Below are 15,629 nucleotides of genomic sequence, written 5' to 3'. Positions count from 1 at the left end.
TCTCACCTCGTAACTATGTCCTACACAACATAAGCTTCCACTGGAAAAATTCATCAGAATGTGAACTTTGATTTCACTGGTGTTTTATGCTGGTTTTTTTTTTTTTCCAAATTGTTACTATGCATTTCCCAAACTTTTTTCCCAAGTCTGCTCAGTACTCTAAAGAAACATGAATGTTTCCCGTATGAATCAAACAAGTTTTATAGCTTTTTGCAAGTTTTATTGACAGGGGAGTTGGAACTAGATGATCTTAAGGTCCTTTCCAACCCTAACGATTCTATGATTCTATGTGGTACTGAGAGCCTGCCATAATGATGGAAATCCATGTCAGTGGGAATATTACAATGAAAAAAAAAAGGTGATTTATTAGAGGTATATCTCTTCTTAAAGCTGGCTTAAATTTATACGAATTTTTCAGCCTCTGTCTAAAGGTTTTGTTGGGTTTTGTATCCACATGGAATGCAATATCTGCACTAGGTTGTTCTGAAAATGGTTCTGCAAAGATATACTGTGTTAAGGAAGCTTCTATTAATGACACTATTCTTGGAAAGGACCCAGGAACTGTATCAGTGAAAGATCCATGTTAATTTAAAACTTTCAAGTTGGAGTCTCCTATTCCATTTGGTTTACATGATTGCAGATCTTGCAATTTTAGCAGAATTATTCCTAATTTATACTGGCATATCTGAGTAGGTTCAAACCTTAGGGATCCTCTGGATATAACAGTAGCAGAAAAATCTCTGGTTTTAGTACTGAACTTAGAGAGTTGGGAGATGTTAGCAATGGGAGAGGTAACTGGAGAGGATGATCAGGCATGACACCAGGCATGACACCTGGAAAGTTAGTGTCTTGAAATGCTGAGAACCTTCAGAGAGAGGGGGTTTTAGCCAGTGTATATACTTTTCAAACTAATTACACAGTTTATTTTAGCTAATCACATTTCTGGGCAGCGATACAAATGTTAGGCAGGATAGGTGGAGAGACATATATATTTTATCAATAAGACAAGCCAAGTCATCGAATCATAGAATCATAGAATAGTAGTAGCAAAGCTAGTGAAACTACAAAAAGAAAAAAAGCACTCTTGTCATCACTGTAGGCACAACTTACAACAAGAGCATGGAAGGGGAGATTTCAAAGTCTTGTATGAAAAATTCATTTTTACAATGTGAAACTGATTTTTTTAAGGTTGTGTTTGATTGTTTCATGTGTACTTAAGCATATAATTAACTTGGCTATAAACCATCTTTCCTTCTGTATTAAACTGATCTGTCAAAGATGAAATCTCCTGCTCTTCAAAGGAAATGTTCCTCATCAGTGTACCAGTTCAGCAAGTATATTCTTGAGGGTAATGAACTAGTCAGAGCCATCAAAATAAATCACTGTGTCGAAATATTAAAACTGTGAAGACAACAATGCAGCAATACCAGTTCCTGAAAATGCAGCCTAGTACAATGCTGTTTATACCAAGATAGAATTCCTATTAAATTTAAAAGGTACCACGAAATTTCCAGGCACTTCTGACTGGATTTACAGATTTACTTTAATTTACAGTCCTTCTGAAAAGGGACTCGCAAAAAATGTCCTGCAGTCATTTGTATCTGATTGCACTTCAAATCTCCTTATAATAAAGCCCCTGAAATGGCTTACTTGCTGTATTTCTGGATGATTAAGCCTGTATTTCAAATAACAGCATGAATGTAGGCAGGGGCATAGGACTTGGAAGAAATCTCCTCCGTTACTGAGAGTTACTAAATCCCATTATTTTTTCTCCATTTTACACTCTCTTCCACATTTTACACTCTTTCTCATGAAGCAGAGGCACTTTACATGTTGAAATACAGTGACTTTGGGTAAAATTCTTCACCTGGGCACTTGGACTTTATGCAGTTGAAGAAGCATGGTTTGGGAGGAAATAACACCTATCCTCAAGAGTTTTTCTGTACTTTACATGCTTTCAAGACTTATATGATGTACGGGCACGCACTGATCCTGTGCTCTTTGCTCCATTTCTATTCCAGCACATTTTAAGTTTGTAAACCTTCTTGGTCATGCATCAGTCCCTGTTTTCTTTGTGTGTTGAGGTATGCTGGGCACTTCTGAGATTTCTAGGTAAATCTCAAAGGGCAGCTCTGCAAAGGTGGTGTTAGGAAGGGTAGAGGATTCATTTTTTTCAGGCAAATAAATACAGGAACTTGGCTTAAGTTCCTATTGCAAAGGAAGGCTGCAATATCTGCATAGCTCTGAGGGATCAGGTGGTAAATAATCTGCGATGGATTTCATTCTCTATTAATTTCTGGTAAAAAGGTACTGTGTTTCTTTTCATCTGCTATAAAGTGCCGGATCATTCCACAGCCTCCTTATTAAATGAAACAGATCTTCTATCTTGAATGGCAGGTTGATCCATAGTGGTAAAAAAATAGCAATTTAACATAACTTCAGCCTCTTTTGATTCTGCCATTCCATCTGTTAGTTCACCACTTTCCCTTAAGACAGAGAATGTGATGAAAATCAATGAGACATCAGGAAAAGACATACTGGTACTCAACACCTAATTTGTTTGAAAAATAACACGGCTTGCTTCCTTTCTAACTTTTACTATTTACACTGGGGACTACCCAGGCCTTTTATGACACAAGCATAGACACGCACAAGTACATCATATAGTTCATAAACTGATGAAGTTCTGTCTTGCTTGATTTGTAGTCCTTATTTTTACAGAACCAGTGTGCAGGCAGTTAGTAAACGCTAAGGAAGAGATTTTTAAATGCTGCTTGTTTAGTCTCCTCTTGTATTTTGCAGCTGACACCAGTCTTGGAACAGATGATGTTTACGATGATAAAGGGTGCCAGTGTGATGTGTCAGTAGAAGATCTCACCCCTGCTCTTAAAACTGTCATCAGAGCAATCAGGTGAGTAAAAAAAAATGCTTAATGAATAAATATTTGAGATTTCTTTAATCAAGATACTAATTAGCTGCCTGTCAATTAATAAAATGTGAATTTAACTTATTGCATGGCTATATTTGTTACATAACTAATGCTAATATAGTTTATGCTTCCTTTTCATCAGTATTTTAGTTAAAAGTTCAGATATTTTATCTGTTCTGTTACCATCTTTGCAATGTCTAAATATATTACATAATTGATTCAGAAAAAAAAAAAAGAGAGTAATGAATGCTGGTTTCCACTACATTTCCTGCAATCCAAAATACTGTAATCCAGTTTGATGCAATTCTGCTGAATATGTATCACCTTGCCTAGAAAATTATTTCCTTTGAAAGTTTAGGGGCTTCTTGAATTTCCATATTCCTGAAACTGTCTGTTATATGACTTTCATTGCAACTTTCTTCCGGTAACAGCAGAATAATTACATTCACTCAATTATGCAAAGCCTTGCCTGCTACTATTCAGTGAACTAAATATAACCCAAATAATTTCAAACTAATAGTCTCCTTTTTGTCCAAGAAAGCAGCAAACTGCATTGAAACTTACAAGATTACCTGTACTGAAAGCTTAAATTTAATATTCACCCTACTGAGACTGCGAAGGCTCTTCATTTTCCCAAATATTTTGAAATTCAAATCCTGACAGGCAAAATCCCCACCATGAAGAGTAGCAAGGAGAGCTCAAGCATTCCCTCTCTGCTGACAGCAAACCCAAGGGTATTGGTGGGGGTCACCCCAGTGGCTCTGCATCACACTCACATCAGTGCCTGACACCCTTCCTGCAGGCAGGAAGCACCCCAAGAGGTTTCTGCCAAACCTCGCCTGAGTCTTCTCAACACTATGGGAAGAAAGAACTCAAGCCCCTTCTCAGATAATTTCATACAGTGGTAACCTATGCACATGTATTTCCTTCCTCTTTTTCCACTGATTGCCAATGAAGACTGATAGCGAGTAAGGCTGTTCCTAATACTTTTCTACTAGCACAGACAGCTTGACAGATCACTTCCAGACTTGTGTTCCAATAATTTTTTCCAATGTGCCTGGAAATGACCTCACAGGACGTGTCAGATACCAGGTCTGTGTCCACAGCCACTGCAACTGGCAACTCAAATGTCACTGCTGCGAACCATCTCTTGCCAGCTATGTTTCAGCAGGTGACAGAAATCCTTCTACACAGTGGACATCCACCTACAAGGCAGGCCTATTCTTTCCAGTGGAAAATGCTCAAATTAGGATCAGTCAGCATACTCCATTGGCTCTGGTGCCAAAGATCATTGTCTGTGATGATGCATTTTAAGTAGACTGGTTGACTCCTAAATCCACGTGCACCTTGCCACTGTACTGGCAAGTGATACCAACAGTCATCTCATTCTTAATACTGTCCAAATTTCTTAAGATCAGCTTGACATTTTAATACTAAATTAATGGAGCTTGTTTACAAATGAGCCACTAGATTGCTCAATGCATCCCCTACATCTTTGCTTGGTTCTCTTGGTAATTACCAGCTCTAACAGAAAATAAACAGATGTGAAGGACATAGTTGGCAAACTTTCTCCACAGTGCCATCTACAGACATGTTCTAATAAGACGAGTAAAGGTGCAAAGGTTGTTTCAGACATGCACTACCTAACGGGTAAGAGTTAACTTTTTAGATTATTGCCAATTTTTTATCTGCATACTTGGCTTACAAAAAAAAACCAACTCATTTCACCACTGAGGATGAGAATAAGAATCTCCCCTTGCTATCAATTAGCCATGAATCTCTCACAACTCTCCCTGCAAATGTTAGTGTTCTACTGGATTACAGGCAGTGCATACATCTTGCTTCAGAAAAACACCTGTGTTTAAGATCTGTAAAGCAGTAATATGCTATGATCTTCAGAATTCTGTTAAATGCTATACCTTAATCTCTCAAAATCAAGAGACTGATAATTCAGTACAGCAGGTAGCTGATACTCCTCTTTCTGATTATTCAGAGTGTCTGTTACCTGACTACACTGGGATCTATGCAAACATCTGAAGAAGGATCTGAGACACTATATAGTAACTGTAGAATTTCAAGATGATAACATCTGCTTATGTGGAAACTTTGTGCCTCATTTTGAAGTTTGTTTTTAGCAACGGCTTTGAATTGCAAAGGCCATGGGGGAGGGTAGAAGCTGTTTTTCCTTTCATGCTCTATACAGAGGCAGATGAAGACAGAAGGTACTTGCATAACTTCATGAGACACTATGAAAAGACCCCAGATATAAGCACATGCACCATTAACATCCATTCTGGCTATATCATCTTAAAAACTGCAATAAGGGAGAGTCATTATTTTTTCCTGCTTGGAGCCAAGTATAAATTGGTTTACAATGATACAAATGGTCCTTTTATTTTGGGGGAAAAAAAAAAATGAGCAAAATTAATTAATGCCTATGAGTTTACAGAGGTAGGGCGTCCCTCAGTTTTGGAATAAGAAAGAACTGGGGTATTTTTCAGTGAAAGGAGCCTAGAATATGCTTCTTACTCTCAGGTTGGGCAACAGTGAAGTAGTAAAAGACAAAAACAGTTTTGTTTCTGTTTTTGCATTTTTGTAATTTCAAAGTGTACTGCTTCAGTTTTGACCTTGCTCACTTACATTTTTCCCAGGATTAATTTATTCTTCAAAAATACTTGATTTTAAACAAACCCTCAAACTTTCACTTTTAAATAGTCCATACAGGAGATGGAGAAAACAGCTATTCCCTGAAAAAGTTCTTAACATATTGGCCCATTCCAAAAATAGGATCCCCAGCCAGTCCTACTGAAGACCCATCAGGCAGACCTGTCCAGTAACAACGTGTCAAGCTACTAGCCTCTTCTGAACACCCGCACATGCTACCTTCCACAGTCCATCTCTTGTGCTGCCCCTTCCTTGCTACAAACTCTGTCAGGAAAGATCAACTGAGGCAGTAGAAAAAGTAAGGAAAAGCTACTCAATACATTTGCATAATGTTGGGTGAGCAGGGAGCAGATAGGTAATATGTGGTGAAATGTGGTGTGCTCCACAGCATGCCTTAGGCCAGGCCAGGATCAGTCCCACTCCTCTGCAGCCTCTGGCTGGGATGAGAGCAGTGCACAAAACAGTTGTTGCTAAGGGTAGTCTGAGCCTTTCTGCCAGTGTGTTTTGTAACACTACTCAGCCCTAGTCTTGTCGGGAACAAAAAGTCACTAATATCCTGCAGATTTCCTTCAGAATAACAAAAAACATTGCATTTTCCAGCTTTACTAGCTCACAATGATGAATACATATAAGAGAGACTAAAAAGAAGATGAGGATACCTTGTTTCCATATATTGCAATATCTCTGATCATTTTTTCATAGCAAGAGGTGCTAAATTTTGTAATACTCTCCACAATGGAAAGGATAGAATTATTTTACTATTTATGAATATAAAATCAGATTTGAGAAGCATAAATAAATATTCAATAGGAAATAACTGCAATGGCAGTTTCTGCTAGACTTATAAAATGCATGTTTAGCAGCCATTATGAATTTGTTCAATGGCAGTGTTTCAGAATCCTCTATTTCTTTTAAATCCCAACACATTTTATATCTTCTGCCCAGATAGTCCTCAGAGTCTAGGCAAGGCTCTTAGATGTGTGTTGGCTATAACAGCACTGTGTTTGGGAGAAAATGTACCTGGCTGTTAGGGGATGGGTTAATGTAGGTAAAGAGCAGAAAGAGGAGGCAGTTTTGACCCATTCACCCTACATATAGTGGAACTGTCTCTCAAGCACTTCAGTCTGTTGGCCTTTCTATATTGGATCCTGATCTCTTCTGCACATTGCAGTTTACGAGGAAGAAGGGTTATTTGGCAAGGTAAGGAGAGATAGAGGCACCAGCAAAGCTAAATCTGTGTGCACCTGCTTTCCTGATGTACTAAGTGCTCAAAGAACCTGTGGTCACCTCATCCTGCTATGGGTAAACAACCTCCCTATCTTTTAATCTTCAAGACGGTAACCATGTATGAGTTTACCTGAATCCCAGTAGAATGAAGATAGTTCATTCCTGAGATAGTGACAAGACTTAAAAAACACACAAAAAAATAACATGAGTGCAACAGAGCTGCACAGAGGATAGGAGATTTTCTGACTCAGTGCTCATCTCAGTAAAGTGCGCTACTGACAAGCAAAATAGCTTTTAATACTGGAAGGAGCAATGTGAATGAAAATTAAAATGAAAAAAAAAATTAAAAGATACACAACCTACATGTTCAGAAAACACCATCATTCTAGATCAGCATTGATCCTGTATTTGGCAACAGATAAATTAAATGAATGCTGCTTTTGGCTGCTAGGGTCAATAGGACAAAACTTGGTATAGGACATGTAATTTTCTCCAAATTTCAGGGCAAGTGAAGATTAGTGCGTCCTGTGGTTTAGACCTTAACAATAGACAAAAGACTTTGATATATTTGTCTGCTTCAACACAAGACTCTTCTTTTGCTCTCCTCTGGGTGCATCACTGAAATAGGCTACTTTTTATGTCTAATTCTCACCAGAAAATTGTCATGCTTGTGACTTGGGTAGGTTTACAGTCATGTATCATCTATCACATTAGATTTGAGTTATAAAATACCACCTCGCTACATGGCACACAAATAATGGTTTTAAAAGCCCTGGGGACTATATGGTTGTGTTCTTTTGGGTTAATTCTTACTTTCAATTGCTGCCGTTTGTTCAGTACTGGCAGTCCAGTATTGCCGGTGGCGACTCGGTTCTGTTTATGATGAGTCTTGTTTGCCCCCTAGTGGTATAATTACAACAGACAGACCGAGCTGTAGTTTGCCCTGTTCCTCCCGCGCATCTTACGGGCTTCAAAAACTTGGGATACGAATAACATTTTCCCTTTTTCGCACCCACATGTGCCCTCATAAGTGAACCCTTCGTTTTTATCACAGAGGAACACATCAGAATAGGCAATTTTTTATTCTAGAAGCACAAATGCAGGAAGTACAAAGGGTTTTTTTTGTTCCATTATATTATTTCAAGATACAGAAAGCAAATTGAGTTTTTAAAATTGACAGTAACTATGGTGAATCAACCAAATTTAAGAACTGGAAAGGAGTTGCTAGGCTCTATCACTGAAAGAATTCAGGTTTTCTGTTTCTCAATTAACTTGCAGGCTTTCAAAATGCCAGTCTTTTATAACCCTTCAGGTTTGTTGCAGTTTATGTAAAATTTTGCATATTTGAAGTAAAAAGAAGTAGTATGGGTCTGTTCCAAACTCTGCTGAAGTTAATTAAGATGGCATGACATGAGCTAATATCTGAACCAGAATTAGTGCAATTACACCTCACTGATACAGCCGTGATGCTGTCGATCCTGCCTTTTACTTGTGAACATCATGAGCAAACTGCCTTGATAAGCAAAAAAAACTGTTACAAAGCTGAAATTGAAAGCAGCAATGAAGACTTGTGTGCACACTGATTAAGAAGTTTCTATGGCTGTTAATAAAAATTAGTCTTCTGTTTGTTCTCTTGTAAAATCATCCAGTTGTGGTAAATTCAGTTGTCTTCAATTACACTATTAATTCTCTGGCTCTGCTTTTCTAGTAGAGTTTCATATTTTTACTTCATCAAGAGCATGAAGTAAAAACTTGTGACCACCAAAACAGGGAGAATAATAACAAAAGAGTGAAACTTTCTTGTATGTCAGCTACATCATTTATTCTTTGTAACCTGAATAAAGAACTATATTCAGGAGACTTGTGTGTGCTGTCAGACTATTATGAACAGAACACCTTGGCACCATTTGGCAGATAAAAGAAAAAAAATCTGCATTCCAGCTTTAGAGGCCTTCAGATTACTAAAGATGCCAAAAGCCATTAGTCTGTAGAACTGGCTGACATGTAAAAGAGTAAAGTGCATCATCTGACATATTTAAAACTGTATGGAGATCAATCCTGAACTGTCAAGGTGATGGACTACTCCTAACAGGCATTTTGCATTTTTAATTTCTATTATCAGAATCATAGTTCAAGTTCTATACCAGTGACAAGCAATCTCATTTTTAACTAGTAGTTACCAGAACGGGAAATACCAATAGCCTAAGCACTGTGGGAAAAGGCTGATACTATCTGGAAGAACATTTATGTATGATACAGAAATCAGTAGAGGATCTGTATACACTATTAATCTGACTCTACATACCTATTATCATAATGTCTGTCCTACCTATACAAAGTATGGTTTTCCTAAATTCCACTAACACATCTATTTTTATCACAGAGTGAGAGCCAGGCTTTGGGTTTTATTATAATTCATTGTCTTACAGCTGCTAAATATGTATCATACTAAACACGGAGAGAATATATTTGCATGAAATATTGGCATTTGGAATAGGTTACCAATTTACTGTGTCTGCCTTTTAATTGCAATAGATAGCAAATATCAGCAGTTTGGCCCTAATGGGAATTCATAAGCTCTATGATTCTATGATTCTATAACACTGACCAGAATAGGCAACATACCTGATCCCTTGGCTTCTCTTCCAGTTCTTATACAGTTGTCTCTTCTGCAGTTCTCAGGTAAACCAAGGAGAATTGCAGGTTTTACCAGCTGACATGAAAAATAACTGTCATTTACTTTCAAAATTTATCACTTCTGTTATTTAAAGTTTGCTATTTAATATCAAGTGTTTCATTCTAAAAGAAGCTACTCAATGGACATCACATTCACATAAGCATCAGAGAAACTTGTGCAAGTCTCACATAAAATATATGCCATTCACCAATTTTGAATATTTGCTTTTACCTGATGCTTACTATTCTGCATTAAATTCAACGAAAAAAAAATTACAGTGCTAATTAAACATTAATTCCCATAGACTTCAATATGGGTCAAACATCTAATTAAACAATAATTCCCATAGATTTCAATATGGAACAAACATGAAACTTCTCTTTAGCCTGCAAAGTTTGAAGTTTTAATCTTTTTTGATGACTTAAGTCATCAAGATTAAACAATTACTTGGACCTGAATGTTAACTAAAAATAAAAATTGATGAAAAATCGAGTACATAATTATTTTATTTTATTTTTTTTACAAAACAGAAATTAAAAAACTTAAAATGCACACCAGAAGATGATTATTATTTCTTTTTGTGTAATTGATTTGTTAAAGAAATCTTCTAATAAGGACAGAAGTAGCTTAAGCACAAACATAATTTACAGAGTATCCCATTCAAGTCAGTTGGACTAAGCCCAGTTTTAACTTAAGCATGCTCTTCAGCACCTTTCATAACAGGCACCTACCATAAAAAATGACAGATAGGTGTGTACTGATAAACCAAACGCTGCACTGCTCTGCACTCTTTAAAATAGTGTTACTCATTGCGTCTTAAATAACAATTCAAAGGAATAGCTACAACACATTTGTACTTATTAAAAACTTGTGAGAAAGGAAAAGTTCACTTGCAGAAGCTGTTTGAAATATCTTCCACTTAAAAATTAGCTGTCAAATTTTATCACTGGAACATAATGTATTGTTTCACAACAGCTGAAGATTAGTCTGTGAAATGTTTTTTCCCTGCAGAATTATGAAATTTCATGTTGCAAAGAGGAAGTTTAAGGAAACACTTCGTCCATATGATGTCAAAGATGTCATTGAACAGTATTCAGCAGGTCATCTAGACATGTTATGCAGGATTAAGAGTCTTCAGTCTCGGTAAGGAAAGAATCATTTCTGCTCTGCATAAGCATCTTACGTTATGCCATTCACAACATAATGAATATTGGTAATCTTTAACATTTCTGTGTTACATTTGGGTAAAAATTGCCATCCATGCTTCAGCCCAACCTCTCTGTGAGCACAGATGAGCCAGAAACTACATTGTGGGTAAAAGCAAGCAAAAAAACATGTATCTAAATTGTTGCCAGAACATGGAAGTCTCAACAACAGAAAAGGTAATCCTTTACCTGTAAAGTCCAGTCATAACCAAGGAATTTAGTCATTAGGCTGACAAAAGAAAGACTTTCTCTTTTCACGTAAAAGAAATTGTGAACTGCTGGTAGTGCAGCATGTATGTAGTTTTTATGTTCAAAATTCCCTGCAATAATAATTTGAAAACAAAACACAACTTTCCATCATGTGTATCGTTACCAGCATTAGGGCTGAGTCTTCTGCTTCAAACTGAAAACTTTCCCAGGACTTGATGCTGTTGTTAGGATGGGATTGCTGAAGGTGGCACTGGTATGTCTGATCCTCCACAACATCAGGCTGCTGGGGAGTCTGCCTCCTCTCTCCCCCTCTTAGCAAGTCTAGCTCTGAGTGTCCCAGATGATGGCTAACTTCTGGCCGCTAGTTAGTGTCAACAGAAAAGACACACAGTCTCAAATGCCTTCTTTTTTCTTCTTAATTAATAAAATTGTCTTTTTCTCAGGTGCTTCTCTGAAGTACTGTGATTTTAATTTTTAATATACAGATACAGCAAACACTTCAAAATCATCATCGTTTTCAGCAATCACAGCAGCTTTTGATTTCTCTTACAGTGTTGACCAAATTCTTGGGAAAGGACAAATCACAGCAGATAAAAGAAGCAGAGAAAAGAATCCTGCAGAGAATGAGACAACTGATGACCTCAGTATGTTAGGACGTGTAGTCAAGGTGGAGAAACAGGTAAAGTAATTATCTGTGTCACTTTGTCTTGCTCTATTGCTCATGCCTTTTGTCTAATTTATTGCCAGTTTCAAAGGCTGAGTGGGTTTGGTTGGGTTCTATTCTAATACCTGCTTCATTTACATGTTGAAATAAAATTGGTATTACTAGCATTACCATAACTATCTTCCATATACAAAAAAAGTAAGGAAAAATCACAGATTACATTTTTTCCCCCTTTTATCAGCTTGCTTATGAAACATTTACATGGTTTTCGACATTCTTTTTCCAAGTCTCAACAGAATATACCAAGCTTTTTCCATTTTTCTCTTCAGCAGTTACATTTTCCCTTTGCTTGGGTTGAAAACATTTTAAATTAGTATTTGGCATTGATGTTAACCTTTTCCTCTCCTCCTGTAGGTACAATCCATTGAGTCAAAACTGGACTGTCTATTAGATATTTATCAACAAGTTTTGAGAAAAGGATCTGCATCTGCACTCACTTTGGCTTCATTTCAAATGCCAGCTTTTGAGTGTGAGCAGACTTCTGATTACCAGAGTCCATCGGACAGCAAAGATTTGTCCAATTCTGCACAAATTAGTGGATGTGTATCCAGATCAGCTAGTGCCAATCTTCCTCGTGGCCTGCAGCTTATACTGACACCAAATGAATTTAGCACTCAGGCTTACTATGCTTTCAGTCCAGCTATGCATAGTCAAGCAACGCAAGTGCCAAACGATGGACCCGCAACAGTTAATAATACATCAAACCAAATAAACCAGGCAACTAAGCCAGCAACTCCAACAACATTACAAATACCACCTTTCTCATCAATGAAGCATATCAATAGGCCTGAGCCCGTTCATATTATTCCTGTAACCACACAGGAAAATATTTCCGATGTCACCGCTTGCCTTGTTGCATCAAAGGATAACGGACAAGTTGCACAGCCCAGTGCGACGAAGGATCTCACATGGAGAAAAAGTCTGGATACAGAAGGGGAGCCTTTGCTCTCAGTTAAACCTGTGGTGCAAATGGATTTAGGAAAATCTTTATCTGTACAAAACCTTATACAATCAACAGAAGAACTGAATGTACAGATGGCTGGCAGTGACTCCAGTGGGTCCAGAGGTAGCCAAGATGTATACTCCAAATGGAGGGAGTCAAAATTATTTATAACTGATGAAGAGTTGGAGACAGAGGCAGGAACAGAGACTACTGAAGCCATCTCGCGCCCATTAGTGGAAACAACTCTCTCTGCTGACTCTCTAAGGACTGGAATATCAAGATCATCTCAAAGCATCTACAAGCCAGGGGACGGTACAGAAGCACTCAATCTGCTCCATGTCAAACTTAAATAACAGCTTGCGGGCTTTCTTCATTGGCTGGGTCATTCCTCTAGTCATACATATCATAGCATGAACTGTTTTGAAAGCCTTTTTAATAATATAAAATCACAAAAATCAGGATGAATCTGCAAAACAGTTGAATGAGCCCATATCTCCTAGTTGCATGTAAATGCATGTTTAAGTGATGGCTAAGATTCAGATTTACACCTACAGTACAGCAGCCTTTCATGTAGTACCGTAGGTTAAATAATGAGTTGCCTACAAAGCTAATGCTGCAGGATGTATCAAAAACCAAAATTCGAGCATTTAGACCTAGCGCTGTTTTTACAGGGCAGAAGTAAATATTGTAAGGTTTAAAGCACTTTGCTTCTGAACGAATTAAATATATATATATATAATGTCCTGATTAGATGATAGTTTATGTTTACAACAACAAAAATTATCTACAGCTGCTAGCAAGGTACCAAGGAAGCCAGTAATATGGGATCAGAAATGGCTGCCAGTTGCAAGATACACCCATTAGCTTGTCAGTAACCAGTTATTTTTAACTCTGAAAATGTTAAGTATGTTGATATCCATCCGTTTTTTGGCGATTTAGTTCTTTGGCAAAAGAACCTGACACACCACTGTCATGTTGAGTTTTTTATAATAAGAACATTCTTTTGCTACGAAAAGTTTGTATTTTAAGGGTTGGGGCTGGCCTTAGAAGGGGATAACATGTGTGACTGCGCTAAAAATTATGGGGAATCTCTCATTCTTCCTGTCTCATTAAGAAGCTAGCTTGTGAATTTTGGCAGCAGTAGGTGAGGGAATGAAGCACGTGCTGCCTTTATTGTAGAAGCTGCATTTTCTTGTGTGAAAATTTTGACAATTTTCCTTGCAGCCCCAACCTGATACCATGACAGCACTTGATAAGCCTGGGAAAGGAGGGAAAATGAGGAACTGAAATACAGAGTAAAAGTAAATAGGACAGAACTGGGAAGAGAGAAGGGCAGGAAGAGAAACGATCCCAGAAAAGGAAGGTAAAGAGGCAAAAAGATACATGCATTTTAAATCCAGCTTATCAATCACAGATATTGAGTGTTATTTAAAAAAAAAAAAAAACAAAAAAACAAAAAAAACAAACAAACAAAAAAAAATAAAAGCAAGGTTTTTTTTCTGTTTGTTTGCTTTTTTTTAAAAAAAAAGAGGAGGTGGGAGAGGAAAGTGGGCACACTCGCAGTTTAACACTGTGTCCCAAGTGCAGTCATTTCTTGTGAACTTTCCAAGAAAGGACCTTCATACTGCTTCCTCTTAATACCTGAGTTTTAAATTCAAAGTCTACATCAGAGCAAGCATTCCTGCTTGATACATCCTCTTTTTTTCTTAACCTAACCTACAGTTCCCTTCTGCTGAGATGCAGGAGCAATATTAGTGCCTATCTGCACATCCCCAGTAAGGCTTCGCCACTGGGAGAACCCCTTCAGAGCCTAAACAGGCTTTTGGTCTTCCCAGCTGAACGAAGTTTCTGTGCTTTGCCTTCCCCCAGCTCTATAACCCACCTGCACCACAAGCTTGTAGACAACCCAACTTGGGCTCAGCTTCCCTCTAGCAGCAGGAACACCGAATGTATTGGGGGTGCCAGTGCCAGCTCACTCAGGGCGGTGTTTTCTCAAGGCCCAGACCTGCTGGGAACTTACTATGTACATCAAAAACATCACTCCAGTCTTAACCATGGCTAAATGCTGTAGATTGTATTGTGAAGGACTTGATCTGTTTACTATAAAACCATTGTAATTTCTGCTTCCATATCTCCTTTACAGAAGTATTCCTGGATGTTACATGACAACCTTATTATGTGAAAGTACATGCAAACTGTAGAGTGTATATATTGTGTCGTTATACGGGGTCCACGGATAGTACACTGTGTTCCATGGCTCACGCTGGAGCAAACTTCAGCTGTTAAATCCTGAAAGACACCTTGAAGCACAATTTCCTCACCACTGATTTGCCATATGACTTACCACATTCAGCCTTTCCTGTTTTCTTTTATGTGCAGTCTGACATACTAAAGTGTGATTACAACAGTAACTTTGTGAGGATAAATAGTGGGTGTTTTCCACATCTCAGTTCATTTAACTATTAACTTATTTGAATGTCTGCAGTTTACCCAGACAGATCTATAAGTTTAGAGTACTATCCAAAATTTTAAAACTTACAAGGTTGGGGGTTTTAGGCTTTTTGTTATTTTTCCTAACTCTTTATGGTGCCTTGGTCACCTTTCATATGGAGCCTCCTACTGACTTAAGCATAAACCTGCACTTAGGATCACTTAAGAGGTGGGGCACGTGGCAACTGTGTGTCAGTATTGAAACTCCCTTCCCCTCCTTGATAAGATTGAAAAATCAAGGCATCATGAGTTGGACACCACTCTTCCACCTTCATCTGCGTGAGCAGATGCTTGCAGCCCCATTGACCCAGAAGGCGTCAATGAGAGAACTGAGCATTGGCCCTGCCTGTACCAATTCTGCACAGAAACAGGGCCTTGGTTTTGCTGATAATTTATCTCACAGAAACTTGGTATTTTTGCCTTAAATGACATGCTTGAGTCCTTCTAACTTTAAGTTAATTTATTTAATACAATTTTGTGCACAAAAGAATGAGTTCTATAAATTATGTATGAAAAATGTTAATGTCTTTACAAAGTACTAATAAATCCAGAAGATCATA

General features: G+C 37.8%; 1 protein-coding gene across 4 annotated transcripts in view; it reads left to right on the top strand.

The window, feature by feature from the left end:
- KCNQ5 (potassium voltage-gated channel subfamily Q member 5) overlaps positions 1-14,031 on the top strand; it is a 267,229-nt gene extending 253,198 nt beyond the window's left edge. For all 4 annotated transcript variants that reach the window (XM_057418802.1, XM_057418801.1, XM_057418799.1 and 1 more), the window contains 4 exons: positions 2,803-2,911; positions 10,509-10,640; positions 11,465-11,591; positions 11,991-14,031. In XM_057418802.1, coding sequence (XP_057274785.1) covers positions 2,803-2,911; positions 10,509-10,640; positions 11,465-11,591; positions 11,991-12,932 — 1,310 coding nt within the window. In that variant the 3' untranslated portion in view covers positions 12,933-14,031. The remainder of the gene's footprint in view (positions 1-2,802; positions 2,912-10,508; positions 10,641-11,464; positions 11,592-11,990) is intronic.
- Positions 14,032-15,629: the final 1,598 nt, after the last annotated feature.

The sequence above is a fragment of the Pezoporus wallicus genome, unplaced genomic scaffold, assembly GCF_028554395.1.
Source record: "Pezoporus wallicus isolate ANWC-B61680 ecotype Strahan unplaced genomic scaffold, APGP_CSIRO_Pwel_v1 contig_4901, whole genome shotgun sequence".
Lineage (NCBI taxonomy): Eukaryota > Metazoa > Chordata > Aves > Psittaciformes > Psittacidae > Pezoporus > Pezoporus wallicus.
Note: the sequence above shows the minus strand (reverse complement) of the source record. Positions and strands in the feature narration are given on the sequence as shown.